The 25537-nt window shown below is 37.7% G+C and overlaps 1 protein-coding gene across 6 annotated transcripts in view; it reads left to right on the top strand.

The window, feature by feature from the left end:
* The window catches only part of Fmr1 (synaptic functional regulator FMR1), a 143363-nt gene extending 118415 nt beyond the window's left edge, over positions 1–24948 (top strand). For 5 of the 6 annotated variants that reach the window (XM_083115480.1, XM_083115483.1, XM_083115482.1 and 2 more), the window contains 3 exons: positions 15663–15821; positions 18959–19108; positions 22293–24948. In XM_083115480.1, the coding sequence (XP_082971606.1) occupies positions 15663–15821; positions 18959–19108; positions 22293–22477 (494 nt within the window). In that variant the 3' untranslated portion in view covers positions 22478–24948. The remainder of the gene's footprint in view (positions 1–15662; positions 15822–18958; positions 19109–22292) is intronic. The other variant, XM_083115484.1, reaches the window with a different exon arrangement.
* Positions 24949–25537: the final 589 nt, after the last annotated feature.

Raw genomic sequence — 25537 nt, 5'->3', positions numbered from 1 at the left:
TCTAGTGATTACAGTAGGGAATTTATATTTTGTCGCATGGAGCTTCTTCCGAGCTGGTGAAACTCTGCATGTAATAACCAAAAATGTTCATAATTGTGCTTCCGCATAGTGTGTTGTGTTGTAGCAAGTAAGCAGGTGGCCAGATGTTTGATTGGGGAGGTAGGGGATATCATTATCGTACTTTTGCTATACTAGTTTCTTCCATATACCAGACATTTTCTCTTGACAAGAAAGACAAATAAAGAGGGTATAACCCCCATCAGCCATGGTGGTCCAGTCGGTAAGCTGGCCATGTTGGAGACCCAGGATGGTCAACTTGTGCTAGAATGAGTGGAGATCATAGGCGCCGACTCCATGGGGCTTGGGGGGGGCTTGACCCCCCCCCCCCCCCAATGTTAACGATGTGGGGGCAGAGCCCCCCAAATAATTTTGCTTAAGAGGATCTAATATATTATTTTGCTTCTCTTGTAAAGTTTACTCTGAATTGTGCCACATGAACTTAACTTTAAATACACAATTGAAATGTTCTAGACCATCAACTTTGGGGGGCTGAGACCACTAAACCATCAACTTTGGGGGGCTATGACCAGATAGAGCAAAACACATGACTTATTACTATATACTAAGTATATAATTATGAATATTGTTAACATTTTTACTAAAAAGAGTTTCAAAAGATGATGTGCATGAACTAGGAGAGTGGATGGGACGTTTGGGCTACAAATGACTCTCACATGGCATTCAAAACGAGATCGTTGATATATTAAGGAGATCTGTTTTACGCTCCGTGGTAGCAGATATTAAAAGTAGGGCATATTTTGCTATTATGGTTGATGAAACTTGTGACATATCCATTCGTGAACAATTGGCATTTTGCATTCGAACTGTAAATTAAAATTTTATTATTTCTAAGGAATTCATGGGCTTTACGAGATTCCGAACACTGAGGCCAAAACTTAAAAAAGGGAAGGAGTTAGTCATTGATTAATTTATTTCAGTGATCAGAGCCCCCCCCCCCCCCAATATGTTTGACAAGTCGGCGCCCCTGGTGGAGATGATAATGGAAGAGAGAAAAGTGCATGCAAAAATACCTTATTTTAAATTTTTACTGTGCGAGCTCAAAGGGTAAAAGCTAATTGAAACTGTCAATGTAACAGCATGGAAACAAATGGACACAAAAATACAAAAAATCTTAGTTATTAAAATTAAGCGTTGTTGCTTTAAAGAACTAACAATTCACCCACTTTGTTAACTGACTTAGACATAGTGGAATAGGTAGTGTTGATTTTGTGCTATCCTGGCAGAGCCAAACTAATTGGTTGTTATGGACCATTCTTGTTTTAAAGAAGTTACTTGCTGAATAAGAAAAGAATTATCCACTCATGTAGGTGAGTTTTATGTGCATCACAAACCATTGCATTGTGGAAATGAGTGACCGTGTTGGTGGGCATATTTATGTAAAGAAATGCAGGTGGACCGTAAGAGATGGGGAAAGATTGAAATATTTGTTGGCTGATGTAAACTGGATGTTCAGCATTCGTATTGAAGCTCCAATTTGTTGTCAGGATTTTTGAGAATGAAGCTACTCCTTTTCTTAAAGTAAATTATGAAGATAGGATGTAAAAGGATTGAAACCTGTTAACTTCTGTGGCTAGCAAGAAAAGCATGACACCACCAGTGAGCAAGATAAGCGTTAAAGAGTGTACATTTAATCATTCACATATTTCTCTATATTGAGTGCGAGTTACATTCCGGTAAATTTCAACTTGCTATGATAATCCAAATTATCGTAACAGCTACTGAAAGCATGCTGCGGTATATTCGTACCAGATCATACAATTGTACATCTTTATTAGTTTTTATTCTAACTTATGAAAAAGTTATCAGTATGGAGTACCATTGCATAATGCCAAAAAAACACTGATAAGTCATATTAAGAACTCAATCAAGCACCCAAATGCCCTTGTATCAATGGTTACTAATACTTGCAAGCTTGCAGTTATTGTATGACTTTATTTTTTTTGGTTTACTTACGGTAAGTTGTTGTAAATGCCTGCTGAGAAATGAATGATGTCAAAATTCATGAGAAAAAAAGCAACCCAAAAATGCACCGTATTTTCAGGACTGTCCCTCCAACCTGACCCCCCCCCCCAGCCTGCAAATATATCCAGAATGAAATGTTACTAGTGAACATTGCCTGAGTCACCGTATGTTCAAAAAGTCACATACTACGTGAAAACACTCTTTGTGGTTTACATATTGCAGCCAATGTTAGGGGTTTAATCTTAGATATGGGGCTTTTCCCCATATACATTGAAGGGTGCAAAATGGCCATATATGTCGACGTGCCCAACAATTTTAATTCAATCAGTCACTCAATTTTCCCAGTTCTGCTCAGTCGTCCAATCGTTTTACAGCCTATCGGTAAAGCCCAGAAACATTTCAACATACTTTTGTGAAAGTTGATAAGATTTTTGGCCATTTTTCTTTCAATTGATCAGTACTTGCAATCGATTCCTTAGTTCCATCCTAAAGGTTTACTGAACATTCTTATCCTGTAACATGCTAACATCATACCACTTTCGTATCTGTATCTGTTGTCTGTGCTTGAATTTTCATTTCAAAGTTAGGAAACGTTACCACCTCTGTTCAATTGTCAAGTGATCTATATGGTTTACCGTTTTATGGTATGTTTTCACTCATGTTATCTTATGGTATTTCTTATGAGGAAAAAAAATAGTACCGCCAATAACGTAGTCATGACGGACAGAACTACACAAAGAACTGTCTGTTCTCATTTGGCTCCCCAAAGCCATAACATGATCAAGGTCTTCATTGTCCTCTCCCACTTTTGCATTTTAGCCTTCTCCAATTGTTATGATGTCCTTCCAGTTTTGCTTCTTTACTGTGTCATTCAGGTGCTTGTAAAACCCTTATTTGTCTTCAGGCTCTGTTGGATCAGTGGGTGTGTAGCACTGTATCATAACATTGTTTCTGCTATTGGTTTTGAAAAATACCACAATTATCCTTGCAGACACTCTATACTCTTCAGTAAGGCTCTTTTTTCCACATTACCATGCCTTACCCTTCATCCTCAGGTACGGTTACTACTGTAGATCACTATAAGGGAAATGTAGGATGTCCTATTTCAAAATCTAAGACACAAATTATTTGCAGTAATAGCAAATGCACATTACTAGAACATGTTAAATAATGTAAAAAGTAACACATTTTCAATTTTAAAAAATATGATTTTTTAAGGATTTCTTAGATACAAAATTCCCAAACTTGTAATCAATAATAAACAATACATTTCTTACCACACTTGTTTGCAATCATATTTCTTGGAGGAGAAATGTCTTTATTTCATCACTACATTATGCTGACAATGAAAATACTGTACTCTCAGCATTTGCATTATTACCTGGAATGTCAAACAAATATTCAGAAATTAACATAATTTGAAAACTTGTGGGAGTGCAGTTCACAGAATTTTTATGCATGATATTTCCTTTGTTTACAATTTTTTGATCGAATCACTTATTTTCTTGAGGACATTTGTAATTTTTTTCAAATTCCTCCCAGATGCTGGACATTAGGCTAAAATGTAGGATATGTCCATGAAAAAGAGGATGTCTGGTAACCAAACCCTCAGGTCTCCACAGTACAGGGTGTGCATGATGAACCTCCGGGATTTTGAAGTGATGGGAAATTAAAATGAACCCAACTGCACATTTTTTGGTAATTTTATTGCAAAGAGCAACTCAAAAAGTTTCTTACACAAAATTACGATACTTCTATGTGAGCACCTTTAGTGACACGAAGAATGTCCAGCCAGTATTCCACTTCACGCAGCAGCACGTTGTCAGTGATGGTATCAATGGCAGCAAGAATTCGGTCACGCAAAGTATTCACATTTGGCACCTTCGTTGAGTAAACTGCATCCTTAACATACCTCGAGAGGAGTGATATCTGAAATAATTCTTGAAGCTTTCCTGGCGGTGAATATTGTGATAATAGAGTGATATGTGGTCTACGTGGTGGCCAGGGGTTAGGGCCCCAGCACCCAATCCAACAATCTGGATAAGTGGCGTTCCTCCCCTGGATTCTTCAACACACTCCCCGTTTTCCAGAAAACTTCTGTACCATGCCCTGATACTCTTGTCCGTTGGTGGCAATTTGTTAAAGACATGCCGAAACTTATGCTGCACCGTAACAATTAATTTTGACTCCGCAAACCGTACCACAGCGTGTGCTTTCTCTTGAGAAGATGCTATTTTCACAGAAGCGATCACAGCATGATGCGCATCAACTAAAAAAACAACACAAACCTGAGCGTATATGGCACACATAAAACTGGATTGTCGTAACTCTATTTTCTGATCTTTAACATGGCGTTCATTGTGTACACCCTGTATATCTCCTATGCAGCTCTCTCTCTCTCCAAACTCTAACCATCTCACTTCACTTACACCTAGGATTCTCAGATCATACCTCTTCATGCAGGCTGCTGCATGTAATTGTCTTCCACTCGCCTACAGGGTTCTCACATTCCATAGCCCAATTGTCGTTACATCCTTTTCAAGCCAAATGTTTTGGTTTCATCTTGTTGATGTTTCTTTAATAATGTGATCTTGGTGATCTCTGCCACTTAAGCCTCCAAGCAGGCTAATTTTCTGTTCCCATCCTTGACAATCTCTGATCACAAGGCTGAATTTTCTCATCTTCAGACTCCAGCTATAACATTTAGAAGGTCATGTCTGCCATAGTTGCTGTTGAGTTGAGATGACCATCCATCTTCTTCCACCATCGGAGCCGTTGACTGATACATTGTTTCTTAGTCTGACTCGTTACCACTAGCAACGGCATGGGGGACCCTACCAGTAGCTATAGCCTACAGGTCATCAGAGTATCATCAACTACAAGGTTATGCAACCATCAGGCGGGGCAACAATGGCTTACATACCATTAAAACCTGTCTGCTTTTTGATTCCCAGTGGGAGCTAAGAGAAAAATTCAGTGTTGACACAACATCACGAAGACAATTGGTGAGCTGCTTGAAGAAGTAGCACGTTCCTGCCTCAACTCAGAAAACAACTGTGATTAGACTCAATGCACTGACCACACATCAATCAGTCAATGAAAAATCACATGACAGGCTTTGGCTCTCACAGGGCTCTTGAACTACAGAGTTCAGTTTAGTATTATATTATGTACCAGACATACAGTACATACATATTTCAGAATATGTAACTTCTTGTCAATGTGTGGATCTGAGAACTCAAAAATTGCTACAAGGATAATTTTGAATCCAATTAATACAAAATTGTGAAAAATAAGTCTATAACAATGCATGATGGGTTTGGTTAGATATTTAGTGGGAAGTGAATGCGATTGATGAACTACAGTATGTAGGGTTTAATTTCATTTTTTACATTGCTTTTTGGCCTTTTTAGGCTAATCATGACAATGACAATCAATGAAATTGATGAAGGGACAAGAACATCTCTGCCCAGACTGATACTCAAAACATGATGCCTTCAATGACCTTATTTGAGATATGCTGGTGTAGTGGTTACACGCTTCATGATTATTTTGTATTATCTGCCTCAAGTAAACATTTCTCAATATCTCTCCCTCGTATGCATGCATGTGCCCCCCCCCCCCCCACACACACACACACAGAGAGAGAGAGAGTAAGAGAGAGAGAATGGGTGTGTACCACAAATACAGTCGCATGTTTGCAGGTGCGCCGACTTGTCAGAATTATTGGGGGGTCTGATCACTGAAATAAATTAATGAATGACTCACTCTCTCCCTTTTTTAAGTTTTGGCCTCAGTGTTTGGAATCTCATAAAAGTCCATGAATTCCTCAAAAATATGAAAATTTTTATTCACAGTTCGAATGCAGAATATTAATTGTCCACGGATGGATATGTCACAAGTTTCGTCAACCATAATAGCAAAATATTCCCGACCTTTAATATCTGCTACCACAAAGTGCAAAACAGATCTCCCTAATATGTCAATGATCTCATTCTGAATGTCATGTGAGAGCCATTTGTAGCCCGAACGTCCCAACCACTACCATAGTTCATGCACATTGTCTTTTGAAACTCTTTTTAGTAAAAATTTTAACAATACTCATAATGGCCCTGGTCAAAGCAAACTATTGTAGGTGGCAGCAGCCATGTTGTGTCCCCACGCTTTTGATCGGCAATTGTTCACCCATTTAAATGCATGGGAAATTTGATGTCGAACGTGCTGCTATTACATTAAATTGCAAGTTTAATATCATCTTAACCTCAGAAATGATGTCTGAACATGATAGTGGAATTATCAGTGCTGTAAGAGTAAGACTTTTGAAAATACGATCGTCAACAACAGAAAAGATATCGGAACTCAAAGAAGCCTTAAAATTTGCACAGCACTTTTTACGTCACTTGCAATTGTTACAATTTACGTGATCTATTGTTGAGAATCCAGTAAAGAATAATTCTGCACGACTGTACTTCTATTTTTATAGTTGTTTTTAATAACTGACTTTTTTTTTTCACGTGATATATTTTTCCACATACAGTAGAGCGTCGATTAACCGAACGTCGGTCAACCGAACGACCGCTTAACCGAACTGTGTACTCGCTCACTTTCAGATATCTGTAATGAAAAAAGTACGTGACTTAGCTGCTCGTAAGCGTGTAGGCTTGCTTAGACAGACCAAAATAAAGGATTTTTTTAAACGTTAATTTTGTGTACTGTGTGTATTGTTCATGCAAAATGCGTATGTAATATGTACATATTTTTGTTTAATAAACTGTACCACATACTATATATTCCTACTAAAGTTGCCTTTGTACGTTACTTTGTAATACATACTTAAAGAGATGCCTGTTTTTATGAATAAATTTACTGTACAGTACTTCTTTTTGGCAAATAAACATGTACAGTTCGATTATCCGAACAAACCAGTTTTCCGAACACCCATGTCCCCCAATTACTTCGGATAATCGACGCTCTACTGTAGCTAATAAATATGGTCCTTTGTTTTATATACACACATTTATCATCAAGAATAGTTATTACAAAAATATTTTTTCTTCTGTATCATGTTTTGCAACCTCTAGGACTATCTTATTTACAGGAATTATAATTTTAAAATTGTTGTTACAAAGAAGAAGAAAGACAAAAATATGACGGGAGAATATCTGCTTAATACAATGAAACATACGTTATTATTAAATTATCGGATAGGGCGTAGTGTATAATAATATATATCATGCGTTTACGCACTTAATATATTTTTCTTTATAATTTTGGGAGTTTCTTCGATTCCTACCCACCGTTGAATTACACATGCTCGCAATCAGCTAACTAAGCATAGTGTAAAAATTTAAATTTTTGTATTTTCGACCCATAGCAGCTAGAAACGACCCAAATGACGTCAAGTTTAGAGTTCTTTGTGCATAAACGTACTATATTTAGCTCATTTTCACAACCATTCCGTTGCGCTTTAATATATTAATTCTTAGGTTTAGGAGAATGTAATTTTCGGAAACTTATGACTGGCTACATAATCTTTAAGCTTTGCTAAACCCATTTTTATTATCAATTTACACGAGAAATGCTTACCTTCATTGAAAATAACGTTTGAATAGCCATCCCATCGTGCTCCAATGTAAAGCTTTGGGCAACCAAATGAAATTATTTAGGGACACAACAGGGGTGGCGCCGCCACCGGAATAGTTTGGCAATGAACAGCCCCATTACATACTTAGTATATACTAATAATAAGTCATGTGTTTTGCTGTCTCTGGTCATAGCCCCCCCCCCCCCCCCCAAAGTTGATGGTTTAGCGGTCTCAGCCCCCCAAAGGTGATGATCTAGTCTAGAACATTTCAAATGTGTATTTAAAGTTAAGTTGATGTGGTGCAATTCAGAGTAAACTTTACAAGCACAGCAAAATAAAACATTAGATCCTCTTAAGCAAAATTATTTGGGGGGCTCTACCCCCACATCGTTAACATTGGGGGGAGCTCAAGCCCCATGGAGTCGGCGCCTATGCATGGTTGTAATAAAATAACAAGGTGATGAGGGATATTTTGATAATACAGGGTGACTGAAAAAGTCACTTAATACCCCCGGTACAAGGCCACTGCAGCAGGCAACATGGAAATGGTGATGACCAATCGTTATCAGGCCAAGGGGGAACCACATTGACGCTACCCACGCGGTCGGCGGCCATCTTGAATTCAACTTCAGAATTTTAATTGGGAAGGGGGTGATATGATATATCGAATCAGGCTAGAATTTCACGAGATATGCAATGGTGAAGGTTTTTTCGACCACTAAAAAGTTATGACTGAATTCTTGTACCAATTTGCTTCTTTTCGAGGTGTTAGAAAAATGCCTTAAAATTTGTTTAGCGCATCGGTAATGCATCGAGAGAAGGGATGAAGTTCGCATGCCATTTCACACGATTTTAATCAGATACATCCACGAAGAGCTGTGCATTATGAATGGTTGTCGCAAACAATTTACAGTGTGATGCTTCCATTGAATTAAAAGTCCTTCACAGTGACAAGGCTAATGTTTATGTTCATAAGGAAGTTCATAAACAGAATATGTGACCCTTGTCATTTGATAACTAACTTTGGACAGAAACTGCTTCACAATGTTCCCATAGTGTTCTGGTGTTCCTCCCTATTGAAAAAAACTCTGTGAAAAGTACCTTCTTCCATAAGCAAGGATGAAGAAACCTGTTTATTTAACAAATCCAAGTAGCCCTAAGCATTTAAGGTTACGTTGATGGAAAATTGACTAACCAATCGTGTTCTACACAGCACACCACACCATTAACTTACCAGCACTAACCATTCAGCTTTGATCTGTCGAAAATGGGTTATCAGATAAAAAGCATCGAATATTCTGTTTATGAACATAAACATTAGCCTTGTCACTGTGAAGGACTTTTCATTTAATGGAAGCGTCACACTGGTAATTGTTCGCGACAACCATTCATAATGCACAGCTCTTCATGGATGTATCCAATTAAAATCTTGTACAATGGCATGAGAAGTTCTCTCCCTAGATGTCACTTTGATCTTGATGCGTTACCAATGCGCTAAACAAATTTTAAGGCATTTTTCTAACACTCCGAAAAGGAGCAAATTGGTACAAGAATTCAGTCATAACTTTTTACTGGTTAAAGATACATCAAAAAAACCTTCACCATTGCATTTCTCGTGAAAATTCATATCACCCACTTCCCATTTAAAATTCTGAAGTTGAATTCAAGATGGCGGACATCAAGATGGCCACCGACCATGCGGGTGGCGTCAATGTGGTTCCCCCCTTGGCCTGGCAACGATTGGTCATCACCATTTCCACATTGGGCGCTGCAGTGGCCTTGTACCGAGGGTGTTAAGTGACTTGTTGAGCCACCCTGTGTATTCTATACAAATATATTAGAAACACATGCTAAAGGCTATACTACCACTCATCAGTTGCAGTATACAATATAGCTACAGGGCAATCCAGCACACAAGTTTGAAAAGTTCTCACCCATAGAGGCTTACATGCAGGAGAGGCTCCCGTCCACTTAAGGTTAAAGTTCCCTGTGCTTCTATTTTCAGGGTATGACAGCTTAGTGATATTTTTTTTTTTTTGGTAGGAGAATGCTGTCTTAAGCTGTGCTAGTTGGGGGAAGGGTCTCCTTTGTTTAACATGGTAACAATGAGATAAGGGAGGTGGTTGCTTTGTGTAAATTTTCTTATCAGATATATATCCACCCAGTCCCCCCCCCCCAAACACACACTTCGAGCACTGCATGCTACTAACTTTATTTATTTATTTTATTTTTTTTGTATCTGTGTTACCTTTCTGTCTCTTAGTCTAACTAAGATGATGGTTATGAATAATGATTATATGAAATTGAAGAAGGGACATTCAAAAAGAAATGGCCAGGTCAGAACTGTAACTTGGAATCTTGTGCAGTGAAATCGGTGCAGGTGGGCACGAAATTGGCTGTTACTTATTTCATAATTGTTTAAAAAAGAAGAAGAAAAACTATTTGCACTGCTTCACATACCATTTGTTACTTCAGTGTAACTAATCTTATTGAATTCTGCACGTTTTAATGATGTTTGGCATGCAGCAAGCATCCAGGTAACACAATATGACAATGTCTGACTCATACCATATGTCTTTCCATGTGAAAGGTTGTTGCTATCTCTAAATTGATTGTTCTAACAGCCATTAGAGGACTTAGAAACAAGTCTGTCCTTGTTCTTCGCTTGGCTTTTCTTTTAATTACACTTACCCAATTTTTCACTCAAAATCTATTACAAAGAATTTACTTCCAGATACAATCGTGTGGTGATCCAGGTATCTTGATCCTCCTCTTCAAAGAGTTGACAAGAAGTAACAATAGGATTTTTAGCTTAATAAAATTTAAATGAATGTTTCAACAATAATATAAGCAAAATACTTGTATGCCATTTGTTGTAACATGAAGCATATTTATATCCATCAAATGTACATGAAAATGAGTTTTGATTGGGCTGAATCAGTTCTATATTGTCAGTGTATGCATAATTTATTTTTTCTCATACAATAGATTTTTTTATATACACATTTTCTTGGTCTTTAGAGGAGGAAAGCTACATAATAAATATATGCAGTTCAACATTTTTCAGGGGACCAAGCTGAAAAAAAAATAAATGGGAGAGAATGTAAAATTGAGGAGAATTTCTTAACATTCTTCTATGCTGGGACCATCAAGATTGAATGCATAATGGAGGAAATTGTGGAATCCTGATTTTACATTTTTCAGGGGACCAGCAAGATTGAATGCATAAAGTGGAAATTGTAAAATTGGGGTTCCACTGTACTATTATATCTCTATTTTTATATTTTGTGCTGTAATTATCATCATTAATAATATTTATTATTGTTTGTGAGACACACTGTTAGCCTGCAAGCACCTCCTCTTGAAATACATTTCTTGATATGTGCCTTCGCACAATCTATCACACAGGAAGTTAGATGTCGCCATGCTATCACTTAAGTAGATGACATGAAAATGAACTCCAGAAATTGTCATAAGTAATTTTCAACTAGTAAACTACTATAATGTATATTTTATTACTCCTAAGGAAGGTAAATATTTGATTCCCTGAAAGTCTTGGGTAATAAAATATTTAGAAAATATTAAGCTGTATGAAATAATTTAAGTAATTATGTAATGCAGAAGAATTTTTTGAGGGGAAATTGTAGTAAACTTGCATAGTGTATTTTAACATTAAAATATGCAGGGTGATTCAAATGTATGGAACCACCCGTATAATTTCTATAGTTATTGCTGGAGGTGAATGGAAGCATATGCAATATCTAGGAAATCTACGTAGTACTGCATCCTTGATGCATGTTACCCCCACCTTTCATCTTGAATTCATCCATTTTAAGGTATCTTGAATCATTTTCAAGTTATTGCGTGTGATATGTTACATTAGGTATGAACAGCACTTGACAGAACATGCACAATATGCTGTCCTTTTACATTTACATGCATCTGCAAACATCGTTCCCAGTCCATATGAACCTGGTTGTGGAGTCGCACACAAGAACATTGCATTCCTGCAACTGTTCCACGTCTCTTCCTGAAGTTGCATAAACTTGACTTTTTATATTACCCTAACCAGAAGAAATAAGTTTACCGGAGTTAAATCCTGTGAGTATGTAGCCACTCAGTTGCCCCCTCCCACTGAATCCAATGACCAGGGAATTACTGACCCACATGCACACGAACAGGTGCAACATAACAAGAGGGCTGCTGAGGGAAGTCCAGGAAATCACCAGTCTCATTTAAGGCAAAGTGACAGTTTCGCACCAGGCATTCATTTATTTCAAGATCATCGGAATGGGTACTGCTACTAAAAAAGCAAAACATAGGACAAGGGAGTACAAATTTCTCTCCATGTTGCAAGTGGAAGCGGTTTTTAAACTTTATTATTAAGATAGATATGATGTGTAAAAATATGATAAATAATTATTTATAGACTCCCATGTAATCCTTATGGACAAACAACTTCAACTTGAAGTTACAGTTAATCAAATGAAATTTCAAATATCCCTGTATATTGCAAATCACATCACGCACAACTAATTCCATGTCCACTGGTGGTCTTTTAAACAAGTGATTTGAGATGTCCCCAAATGAAAAAATTGGGTGGATTCAGGTCAGTTGATCATGCAGGCCAGATAATAGAGCTTCCCCATCCAATCCCGCAAGCAGGAAAGGTATCATCCAGATGGTTGCATCCACATCTAAGTGAGGCAGTGCTCCTTATTTCAGTGTACTGGCTTTTCTGACCCTAGGCTCTATTATCTCCAACTTTTCAGTGGTGCATCACCTACCTGTGTCCTAGCGTACAGAAGCCAAATATAAATGTGGCAAGCAGAATGCACAAGTAATTTAACAGTAATGTTTTTTCTACCTGCAATGTGCATTCTCTATGTTTTCTATTTGCATTTTGGTAGCTAAGTCAAATCTGCAATGTACTTAGTGTTCGAACACTTATCATTCTGTGCTCTAAATTCTGTGAACTCATGACCACTGCATGGATTGTATTTATATTATTATTTCTACTTGTAATGGAAGATATCCGTGCATAGTTGTGATGGGTTCAAGGATGGTGAACTGATAATAATAGATAAGATTTTCAACAATGCATGGATCCTTAGATTTGCAGAAAATGGAATGGTCACTTTCCATTTAAGAAACCAAACAAATATCAAGCAATGTGTTGCAGCAGCTATAATATACATGTATTGCAAAATAATAATAATATATCACATAAATTAGTGGAAAACAAAGTCCTCTGACATCGGTATTCTATTTTGGTTATTTTACATTGCTTTTCTACTTCTTGGATTAATCACAATGATGATGAATGATGAACTGATGAAATTGAAAATGGGACAGTTACGATGATACAGTCATGCCTTGACCAGGGTTCAAATCTGGGACCTGTGCATTTTCAGTGCATGATGCTAACCACTCCTCCACTGTGGTGAAATATCTTTAAGAATCCAAATATGGATTGTGATGCATTTCATGAGTTCTATAGGGGCTATCCACCGTAAGGAAGTACCTTCGCGCGAACGCCATACTTGTAGCACAACAACTTCCGGTTGGTAGGCTCACAACATACCGCTAAAGGGAGCTGAGATTGTGTCATGTATGAAAGGAACGAATGGGTGTGTACAAGGAGGATGTAAACTATGATCAGGGCTAAATAATCGTTCACAGATCTCTCTTCATCCATTTCCTCGAGATCTAGGTGCCAAAATTATTGCATTCAAGCTGTCACTGTCAGGCGTGAAAATTGGAAGCCCATTAGCAGGAGTAGACTCCGCAGTAATGACAATGGATGTGCAGAAAACCAAAAAGTCGGGACCTGAAAAAAAAATCCCATTTCGACCCAGACTTCGGAAAAAATGATAGTTTAAAAGTAGTTTATTCCCTACATATATTTTTTTTTTTTGTACTAAATGTCCGAAATTTATTGAAATTAGCAGTTTTTATTCCAGAAATGCAAAATAAATCATCACCCGAGGGTGAAATTGTGTGTGTAATTAACATTTTTTTTTAGTATCGGGTAATGTTGAATATTTTCCGCTCCCATAATCTCCCAATTTAGTCGGGAAATACCATTATTTTTCCCGTTTTGAACGTCAGGACTTTAAAAATACCCCATCCTGTTTCCTTCCCAACCAAAAATTTTGCATCCCACACCCCTTGCACTTCATTCGAGATAGAAGAGAGATCATTGAAATCTAGATTTTCTCTGTTTTAGTGATATGAGCAAAAATATTACTTTTCCTTTCAAAACATGCTCGGTCATAGTCAGATAGGTTACATGTTACGTTCTTGAAGTACACACGAACTGTATTAAATTTTTGTGTAACCAGATTTTTTTTTGTGTGTGTGCAACCAGAGGAAATATTTTTTTGTGTGGCCAGAAAATTAAGTGCGGGTACTATTATTAATTTTCGTCTTTTGCAATGGAAATCTTTTCAACATTGATAGATAGAGTGCCTCCCCGATGGCGCAGTGGTTGCATCGTTGCCTTGTAATCCAGGGGTCCCGGGTTCGATTCCCAGTGGAGGTATAGTAGTTCAGTTCTCACTTTAAACTGTAGGTCCAGTCCCGATTAGCCTTACTGTGCACAAAGTGGACTTAAAACACCAACTCAATCAATAAAATCAACATTGATAGAGAATAGGTCCTAGGTTTGAACACCATGGTGAGGCAATGGTGTGTCATTGTGTTTGTCCCATCATTAATTTTTCCAGTTTATTATTCATCTTCATCGTCATGTTTAACACAAATAGCAGAAAATTGACTTAAAATAACAATGAGCGTTTTGTATTTCTGCGTTCAAACGGAAACGAAACCAGCAAGTGTGCATTACCGCATCCCTCTGACTCGCCCTGACTGAAGAAAGAAGAAGAAAAATCTCCTTTTTCCGGTTTTTATATGTTCGTACATCTCGCACTTTTTCACTTAAAACATAAATGTATGCATTTAAGCACTCTCGCTCTGTAGGAAAAATTACTTTCTATTAAATATGTAGGCTACAAATATTGCCAATGAAACGACGATCAGCAAATGGATCTCATCTTGGAATAATGCCGTATTATTTCCTAGTTGCTCATCCAATTGATATGGAAATACCTCTACTTTGCCCTGACATCTCTTATTCTCCTCATCGTCAAGTGCTTTTATATGATCCATTTCATCCGGTATACAAAACAAGAAGAAATGCCACAAGTATGTGCTTGAATTACCTCGCTGCCGTGAACTGGAAGTTGTTATGCTACAGTTCCACAATCGATTGTGCCGGTCGATATGTTTTTGTTTACTCGTGGATAGCCCCTATAGACTATGGACTGTAGATATTATAATTAGTAGGCACCAAATATGATAATTTGGCTACGTAATGTTTATTACAGAGCTCAGAAATGGGCACCCATATTCTATGTATTTAGTCTTGTAAGGGTTAAATTCATTTAGTGAACTGAACATATAACACAGGTTAAATGAGTTCCAACTTAAGTGTATTTACACAAGTTTCATCTATTTAATGTGTAATATTTTTCAATTAGGTAAGTATGGAAGCTTTCCTCGTAACAATTGATGAAAAGATTCTCTCGGGCTATTGACTAGGTGAGTTGTGCAAAAGATTTCAAGCTTTCGAGAGCTAACGTCACTCTCATCTCCCCTTTTCCAAAACTCGGGTCGATAGTCCGAGATAATCTTTTCATTTTTCACTTAGATTTGTCAGCATTTACAGAAATGTGTTAAAGCACCTGACCAACTGTAGTGTATTGACTAATCACACATCTCAGTCTTCGCATTATGATTAAGTAATTATGTCAGTTGTTATTGGTTGTCTGTGATATAGAAGTATAATGGAATTGTACCTGACTGTTCATTTGGAACAAGCTTAAAAGATTATCTTTATACATGGATGGTAAATAAGGTATAGAATTCTGTATTTGTTGTAGAACATATACATGTATTAGAATTGGTGATTGTACATATACATATATAAAATGTGGCTACATAAAACCAACTATTTTTATTTTCATTTTTTCAGCATCCCGCCATCAAACTCCCGACACTATAGATGAGCGTGTTCATGACTTGCCTCCACGCCAGCGTAGAGACAGACGGGATGATAGGCGAAGAATGACAGATGAGGAAGACACCGTTCTTGACAGCCAGGAAGTCTCTAGTGTTGCTAGCATGGATCGAGGTAAATAAAGTTCATAATTCATTTGCTTACTATTCAAACATACATAAGGGTCTGCAGATTGAGAATTTCTAGAATTGTCTGTAGATACATAATAAATTTACTAGAGCTGAGCCGATACTATCTCAAACTGATGCCGTTACCGATGCCAATACTCCTATTGATTAATATTAGTTTCTAAATATTCTACTCCATTTTGTCATCCTTTGCTGTTTTCTGCCTCTGGCTGGGTCAGCATAGAAGTCAAGCCTCTCCATTTTCCTCTGGTCTTCCACCGTTTCTCTCTTTCCACCGACATCTTGGTCTCCCCTTTGGCCTTATTCCCACTTCTTGTGCACTGTATGCTCTTACTGGTAGTCTTTCTGCAGCCAGCTTGTCCGAATCATCTCATCTCTGCCTGATCTATTGTCCTGAAGCTTCACCACCCCCACTGTCTGTCGGATCTCCTCATTCCTTACCCTATCCTTTCCAGTCTTCCCCAATATACTCCTTAAAAATTTCATCTCCACTGCCTGCATCTTTCTTTTGCCTGTCTCTGTCATTGTCAAAGTCTCTGCTCCATACATAATTATTGGCACATACTATGTGTTATATATTACCTTCTTGCATTTCATGGGTACATTCCTGTTCCATATGAATATTCACAAAATCCACTTTTTCACACAAAACTAGTACAAAATAAAAATTAACTTTGAATTTTGCATAAAGTTCGAGGATAATTAGACTCTATGAAAGTGTTTTGCGTGGCATTTTTGCAGATCTTGCAAGAGACCAAAATGCTAAACAACTTGTATGGTTCATTCACCTCCATAAATAATGTAAGTAACCCGATGATAGCAATAGGGTTTGACTTGTCAAGTAAAACAGAGTATGTAGACATTTACCATATAAAACCCGGTGGAGGCACATAGTGGTTCGGATCCCACTTTAAACTGTAGGTACAGTGCATAAAGTGGACTTAAAACAAATCAACAACAAAAACTGTATAAAACAAGTGTATAGAGGGTGTTTCCGTGACCTTGATTGAAACTGGGAGGGTGGATGGAGACTGACCTAAGTACCTATATGAGATAAGGAAACCCTGGTTTGCGAATATGTCATTAAAAAGTTATAAAGCCAAAACAAGTGAAAGATGTGGCTTGTAGATTTAATACAGACATTACTATAGTGTATCATAGCACTCTACGACGAAAACGTTACAAAAGGTGTTCAAAATTGTGGCTCCCAGTGTCGATGTAGGATTGACAGTGTCGCAAGAAGCTGTGTCAAATTCACTCTAACATCCGTGGAGTTATGACGATATCACGGGCAGCAAGGATTCTTACCCAGCAGTTCTCACTCTCTACCAGTGTTGTGTAGACAATACTTTTGATATGACCAACAAGGAAAAATCGAGTGGGTCAGATCAGGGGAATGACTCCAGGGATATTAGAGCATATGCAACAGAGCTTCTTGCCTGCATTGTCACGGGGGGCTGCCATTTTGAACGCTTACTGTAAGGTTTTCATCGTAGAGTGCTATGATACACTTCAGTACTGATGGTGTTCCGATGAATCTGTCCCATCCTAGTATGCATAAAAAACATAAAAATTGGTATTAAAAATTATCTGAATGTTTGTGTAAAAATGCATAAATTTCAAACGTGAACATCTTGCCTTCTGTGTGTTTGTTGTGAAAATAAGCATTAATATGGCATCTAAACCACTCTTCTCTCTCGAATATTACTGCTGTGCTTACAAGCATGGTCTTTTTATTGTTGAAAAATATTAAAATTCGAAGGCAGTCTTAAGATTCAGATATATAAGGGTCAGGTAGTGGAGAACAGGCTACCCTGTATAACTATGAAACTATGTGCTCACCTTAAAAGTAATCTCCATAGGCATTATGGCATTTGCCCCACCGTCCTGGCAATAGGTCATTGGCAGCCCTGTAGAAGGTGGGCATTGCTGCAACAACCAATCACTCAGTGCATCCTTCACCTCAGCATTTGAGTTGAACCAGTGACTATGCAATGCCAGTTTCAGCTCATCAATATGGCATAATCACGTGGGGACATGTCCGGGATATAAGGTGGGTGCTGGAGTGTTTTCCACTGAAATCTGTGTAACAGGTCCCGGACAACATTGGCCGTATGCGGACGTGTATTATCATGCAACACCACCACCCTGGACGACAGAGATAAACAAAGTTCCCATACACTGCCGTCAACTCCATGGTATTCTGGCAGCAAGTCCCTGCACGTCTGCACTTCACACAGCTCACACTCACACTGCTGCACACAAGCCTGCAACACAACTGTCATCTACTGGACGACAACGGAACCCCCTTCCAGTGGCAGGAGTTCCGTGGAGCCGCAGCCTCTACACGTCAAGATATAAGAGGTGGTCTGTTTTCCACTGACTGACCCTTATATTTTGTAGAGATGGAACATCTTAATTGGCTGTTTATCAGGATTAGCCAGTGCAGACTTGTTGGTGTATAAATTTTATCAATATTTCTGTAAATAAATGAACCTATAATTAAGTGCAATACTCTTCTGTTATGTTATTGTTTTGTAAACATAAAGGCATAATTCATATACCCTGGTTGTGTATGTATTTTGATGTATATTTTTATGTGTAATTTTCGTACTTTATTGCTTTTCTACCTCTTTTTTAATCACTGTGATGAGGATGAATGATGATTAAATGAGATTGATGAAAGGAATACGTATGTCCAGGCCAGAAGTTGAATTCGGAACCTTGGGTGGCAAAATCATGAACTGAACCCTCAGCCACTGAGATGCTGTGAATTGTGTTCATAAAAACAGTAACAAAGTGTCAGAATTGTATGCCCAATTGTAGAAATGTCAGTAATATTATTGACTACTTTGCAGTATATACTGTTATCAACTCGTACCAGTAGCATGTCAGTTGATCAGTCCCAACTCTAGTACATTTGAAGTAGTTTCCATGCATCCTGGGTAGCTTATTGCATTGTGATATTTCCGGGTAAACAGTCCCACACATTTCTCGAGCAAAGGCAGTGTGGCTAACTAGTCCAAAAAGAGGTGCAATAACAGGATGCAATTTTTCATAACTTTTATGTATGAATGTGGGTACCTTTAGATAGATTCAAACACATTCCTACTTTCGACACAGAGTCTGTTTCAAGCGTGGAAGGGTCACGCACTAGACGCAGACGCCGGCGACGAAGGCCTAGACATCGCAGTGAAACACCTTCTGGTGAGCATACAAGTGTGGTGGATGGAGGGGCCTACCGAGATGGTTATGACAATATTGGAGATCAAGGTAAGATTTTCCAATCAGCTTCTTTAACAGTAATAATAAGGTACCTATTAGAAATTTTAACCAATACCAAACTGAATAGAATTTACCGATAACCAAAGATCTTCCCATCCATCTCTTTGATTAATGAATGTGTAACCATGACTGGCATGGATTTTTTCCTTGAAAAAATAATTTTGGGCATTTAAAAATTTACATAACCATGGTATATGATTTATGCACTTATATTCACAGAAACAATTACAAAATTTTGCTCCCCATATTGTGTGTTGTTTGCCTTGGTGGTCGAGAGCTTTGAGTGATTGTCTCTCAATCTGGAAGCTGAAGAATCTGAGTTCAAGTACTGGCCTGGTCTGGAGTATTCCTTTCACCATTTGCCAAAAGTCACGAAGAAAGAAATTCAAAATAAGAAAAATACAAATAGATTTTTACCGAAACCAATACAATGAATATGCCTGTTATTGGTCAATACGAATAGTGTACCAATTAATCTGTCCCATACCTATTAATAGTGTCATATCTCCTTTCCATAGCATGCACCGTAATGAAGCAAAAATTGTACATTGCATGAAAATTGATGATGATAATGCAGAATGTGAAGTTTATAAGTTTTTTTAAAATGAAACCATTGAAACAGATGTTCATTTATTTGTTTATTTGTGTGTTTGTGTGAATGCCAGGTTCAAAAATTCTAGATAATTGTCTGTGTTATACCTAGTCTGGCCATAAATACTGTTACAAAATTTTGGCTTGGACTGTACATCCGGTAGTCAGGCTCATGAACCATGATTATGCTGAAGTTCACTCCTGACCATTGTGTGTTCAGCTGTGAAAGAGCAAGAGTGTATCTTGTTGTGCTTAGCATGGAGTGGGGCGAATATGAAAACAGAGTAGCCGTAATTGCTCTGTATATGGTTGAGAAGTCACTCGCTGAGATTTTCCAGCCCCTGAAAATCACGAAGATCAGCAAAAGGTTTGTGTATCAGACAATCCAGAGATTCACTGATACTGGTAGCATGAAAGATCGCCCAAGAGTTGGTCGACTTCACACCATATGATCAGTGACGGCTGTTAAAGCAATGATGGCTCGCATCCGCTGAAATCGCATCCGGAAGCAAGTGATAATGACACAGGAGCTGAACATTTCACAACAATCAATCTTCAGGGTACTTAAGAAAGACCTTGGAATTGGAGCTTACCGGTGGAGTACTGAAAATTTCCTGACGACACAAGTAAAGCAGCAGAGGGAACTGAAATCGAAACGGCTCCTGCAGCGGTACGTTGCCAATGGGCATAGAAGGATTCTCTTCACTGATAAGAAATTGTTCACCACTGTGACCGCCAAAATGATCGAGTGTATGCCTCAAACTTTCGAGAAGTTTGTGAGAGAGTTCCAAAAAATCAGAGATGCCACCAGCCCTCCTCAGTCATGGTTTGGTGGGGGTGAGCTATGAGAGTTCCACCAGGCCTAATTTTTTAGAAAAGGGCTTACAAGCCGTGCGAAAGTGTATGTGGAAAGTGTGCTGGACCCTCTCATGACATTGTTGAAACAAACAATGTTTCACAATGAATCCTGGATGTTCAAGAAATATTCTGCCCCAGCTCATAAGGCAAGGATGAAGCGACGGTGACTGGAGACCAGTGTACTCGATTTCATCTCCACTTTTGATTGGCCATCTGATAGCCATGATCTCAGTACCTTGGACTACAAACTGTTCCCAGAGCTAGAGGGGACTGTCTGCAAGAAGAGGCACACCCTCTAATTTAAAGTTGAAAGTGCTCCTTGATAGCAGCAGGGGCGGACATTCCCATCTAGACCGTCTGTGCTGCAAAAGATTCCTGGCCAGGGAGACTTCCTGCCCGTTTGAGGGCGAAAAGTGTACATTGTGAAAACTGATTGGTGCTATTTGTGTGTAATATATGTAAGTGTAACATACTAAAAGAACATTTAAAATTCTGGAACCATATTCAATTTATTCACAAAATAGTGTGTAACAGTATTTATGGCCAGACTAGGTACATACAAGGGTAGATGGATAAATTCGTGGCCTCCCCTATAAGACATGGATATGCCCAACAGTGCTTCGTGGTTTTATTCAACATATTTTCTTCCTAACACAATGCACTTTTTACATCACTGCTGTAATGCTTGCAGACCTTGCAAATAGAAGTCTGAAGATTGCTCTGTAAACCAAGCCTCCGTGTAATTGATGATGGCATCTGCGCCATCAAAGTACGTACCCTTCAGAACCATTTTTAATTTGGGAAAGAGATAATGCTCTGATGGTGCCAAGTCTGGGAAATATGATGCTCCTGTATCTGGAAGCGTGATTGCTCCAGTTCGTTCATTGTTTGATGTGCCTTATGGATGGACGAAGTGACCTGCAGAAAGATGACCCCTTTCGCCAGCTTTCCACATTGCTTCTCCTTGAGTGCCGCCTTTGGTTTGTTCAGCAGAGATATATAGTATGTGGCGTTGATGATTGCACCACATGTGGAGGTAATTGGCCAGCAGGATGCCCTCACAATCCCAGAAGATGGTGCCCTGGCCTTTGGTGTCAAGGAGAAAGGGGTAGATGCTGCTATTACCGTTATGTTAGGTGTCAAGGTGAGGAGGTGAGGTGCTGCTATTACCGTTAACTTTGAAATGATGACAATTTATTCTTAGTTTTCACCATCTAGAACTGGCGGCAAAACCCATCTCAATAATCCACCGATGGTCGTATGAAATCGAAAATAAAATATTCCCGGATAACAATATTATGTCATCTTCACGTCAGCCATAGTGCTTTAAAAAAAAGTAGCTGGGGAGGTATATTTGGTAAAAGTTGGTCTATGTGGGCGGGAGCTAGTGATGGCACCATAGTGGGGCAGGGGGTGGGCACCCCAGTTCACAGCCAAACGAGTGCACGACAGAGCCAAACCTGGCTCTTTAGAGAGCTAAGTTGGCAACAGTGCTCACAGCTGCCTCAGAGAAACCTATCCCTCGTGGCCTTAAGGAATGGCCAACAGCCGTAACTGATTTCACACTTTAAACTTATTCTGCTTTTTAACATGCCCAAGATGAATGAAAGCCCTGATATGCAAATACAGATATTGTGACAAATGAGACACAACTCACTCTGTTCCACATTTTTGCACAAATTCACCTTTACACATATTAATGAGTAAAATTCTTTCATTGCAGGTGCTCAAACCCAGCCACCTAGTGATCAGTCAGCCTTCAACAGCAAAGAAGGTACTCCAGCTGCCGAAGGTGTCCCAAAAGCTCAACGAGAACCTAAAAATAGAAACGGAAACCAGAGACCTCCACCCTCCAAGAAAACCGAATCTAAATCAAAGGAAGCTTTGGTTAACGGTACTTCTGTATAAAACAATATGGGAATAGCTTGAACACACAATCACAGTAAAACTTATTTTGTTGCAGCAATTAATTTACCGGTATACAACAGACTTCTTCACTTACACTCATTTTGCAATTATGGAAATGAATAAGTATAAATAAAAAAAAAGTTGGGAACAATGTGCAGTAAAAGTAGTGTTGTCACAACTTCTTTCAATGAAAGACTGGTCTTGTATCTATTTGTTTCTGGGTTAAAGACAAAGTAAGGAATAATATGTACATTTTTTTCTGAAGAAGCACAATCTATGTAATTCTCTATGTATTTGCTCCAAAATTCTTTTTCAGGTTTTTGCATGTGTATTTGTATGTGTGTGTGTTTATGTTCACTGGTATGCATTTGTGTGTGTGAAAACTGGAAGATTTTTTGGAGAAAATGTACATTGTCACAAAACACAATTTCTTGTTGTGCATCGAAATGTAAGATCTTTGTTAAGGGAAATAAAAATGTTTTTGCGGGAATTGAAAGAGACAAAGTTTTTGTAAATATATCTAGTAGTGCCTCTTGATTGATATTGCCAAGTAAAATCTTCATATTCTTGGTCGTTCTTAACAGAAATTGCCTTTCTACCTTAAACAGTTTCATTTTTATATATATACATAAAAGTGCAGTTTCTTGTTATTACTAAAACTAATAAAATTTCAGAATAAAGTATTTATATATTTGCCAAATATTTATTATTAGCTCCAGCTATGCACCAAACAGTATTTGTTCATTAATTATTTATTAACCAAGTTTGTGTTCTTGTGAGACAGGTGCCTCTCATATGAATTTAAAAAATAATAAATGGTAGGTTTTATGTTTTGCAATTTATAAGCTTTCATCCATGCCGTAAGTTTCATTACAATATATAACCTGGTAATTTGGGTAAACTTTGTATAACTAACAACTCACATTTTGAGGACAATAGTTTTTTCAGTAATTGTTATTGTGTGTTAGTGATTTTTTTGACCATGCTAAGATTGATCTAGTTGCAATTTATATATATAAAATAAATTCAGATCTGATAGTAGTACTTGTAATTACATAGTGATGTTTCTATGCGTAATTTAGTGATTCATGATAATGGTTGTGTATTGACAGTTAATAGGTGCTATTTAAAAGAGTGGAAAAAAAAGCATATATATATGGGGTATTGATTTTGAACAGTGAACCTGATGTTGTTCTGTAGTGTGATGTAAAAATTGATTTTCATAAGTTGTTACACAGTGATATCGTTTTTTGACGTAATTTATTCTTTTGTATTCCTATGCAAATTATAGCATTCAGAATTAATACAAGTCCTTAGCTGTTTAGAGTGTTATTTATCTTTCAAAATGAGTATTTGGCAGTAGAGGTAAGAGTCGTAGTTTCATCCATAATAATAAATTATTAAATTGTGTTTCTCAAATAGCAAAGTGTGAATAATAATGAAAATGTGCATATTATTGGAGTTGTATTTAAAATTGGACCATAGATACTTAAATTGAAAAGTGGTATTCAGAATTAAGGAACTGCATATGTATAAGTACCAACCATATAATGTATAAAATATGGTTTGTTTTATTCTTTCTTTTTTTTTTTTTACATTACAAATATAGTCCTTAGTATGATTGGAAAGAAAAGATAGAGAAAGTGAGAAATATTAGTAGAAAGTAGCATTATCTTTTTTCGGTAAATCTAACTTACTGGTAAATATTACTGTGCTCATTTCATTTGTGATAACTAGCATTGCAATAGATCATCTTCAGTGTATAATTATATATATATTGTTGCTGTTTATTGTTTTCTGTTTTTCTGAGCGTGTTCAGGATGAACGTATTGCATTGCAGGACTTCTTACTGAGAAATATGGTCAAGGGATGTTAATTTTCCAATGTTAAAGTCCCTTGGCTGTTCTTCATAGGATAAGCAAAGTGCATACTAATGTGGATATTCAAATAGTAAAGAGTTTTATTTCCAATATAGTTGCCTTCTGGATTTTGCCTTCCAACAGCTACTGGTAAATTGTTGAATCGTCAATGGAGAGCAGAGATGGTGTACATCTGCACAAAATAACAACGTGGAACTATGTACTCAGCATTTTTCCTTTCTGTACATGTTATGGATTTTATATTTACTGTCTTTGCTGTTGTGAAGAAAACCTACAGGAAATATGGGATAAAACAAGTCGTACTAGACAAGTTTATTTCTTGAATTACGGACTCTCAAACTGAACAACTAGAATTGACAATTTAGATGTAACGGATTGTTGAAACGTGTTCAGAATCACATATGTGTCTTAACTAAATTGTAATATCCCAGTGCAAGACAGCCAGATCTTCTGCTGGGATATGTGAGAAGATGGTATACTTTGATGAAATACTTGCATTTGTTAAAGCAATAGATTTTTCTCCCCAGTTTTGCTTGTTAAGAAGACTTTGTATTGTAATGTTGCATTATTTAGAAATAAATTTTTTCTGTACATAGAGTAACAATTTATTTGGTTCAATGAATCACATCCATCTATAGGCAAAGTAGAGATTGGAGGAGCCTTGCACTTTACTATAGGCTCTACTGCATCCTCATATAAAAGTGGTACATAACGCAATAATGTTAATAAACAGAGAAGTTCAGTGATGAATGCAACAGCCCTACTGAAAATTCTGTTTACTGTTTTCAGTAGATCAATAGGTGTTTTTGAAACGCCTACTGTTTTCTGTTGATGAACTGTACTGCTAATGTTTTCTCTGGGTTTGGTAGTCCAACTGTGTCTTAAGTAGCTGAACTGTACTCTTTCATTGTTGAAGTAACATAATTGTACAACTAACATCTTATTGTGTTCAGTATATTGCTATGTGAAAACAGTACTACAAGGTAAACAAAAAAAGTTCTTGCTGTTCTAGAGCAGTGATAAACAAAGAGCAATACAGTGGATGGTACGTACCATTAGGTTTCGAAGTAATCTCCATCAGCATCCAACACCTTTTGCCAACGTTCCTGCAGCTGCACAATACTCTGGTGATAAAACTCGGCGGGCTTGGATGCAAAGAAGTCCGCGAGTGTGTTCTGCA

Source organism: Lepisma saccharinum, chromosome 30 (assembly GCF_977018435.1).
Source record: "Lepisma saccharinum chromosome 30, izLepSacc3.1, whole genome shotgun sequence".
NCBI lineage: Eukaryota > Metazoa > Arthropoda > Insecta > Zygentoma > Lepismatidae > Lepisma > Lepisma saccharinum.
Note: the sequence above shows the minus strand (reverse complement) of the source record. Positions and strands in the feature narration are given on the sequence as shown.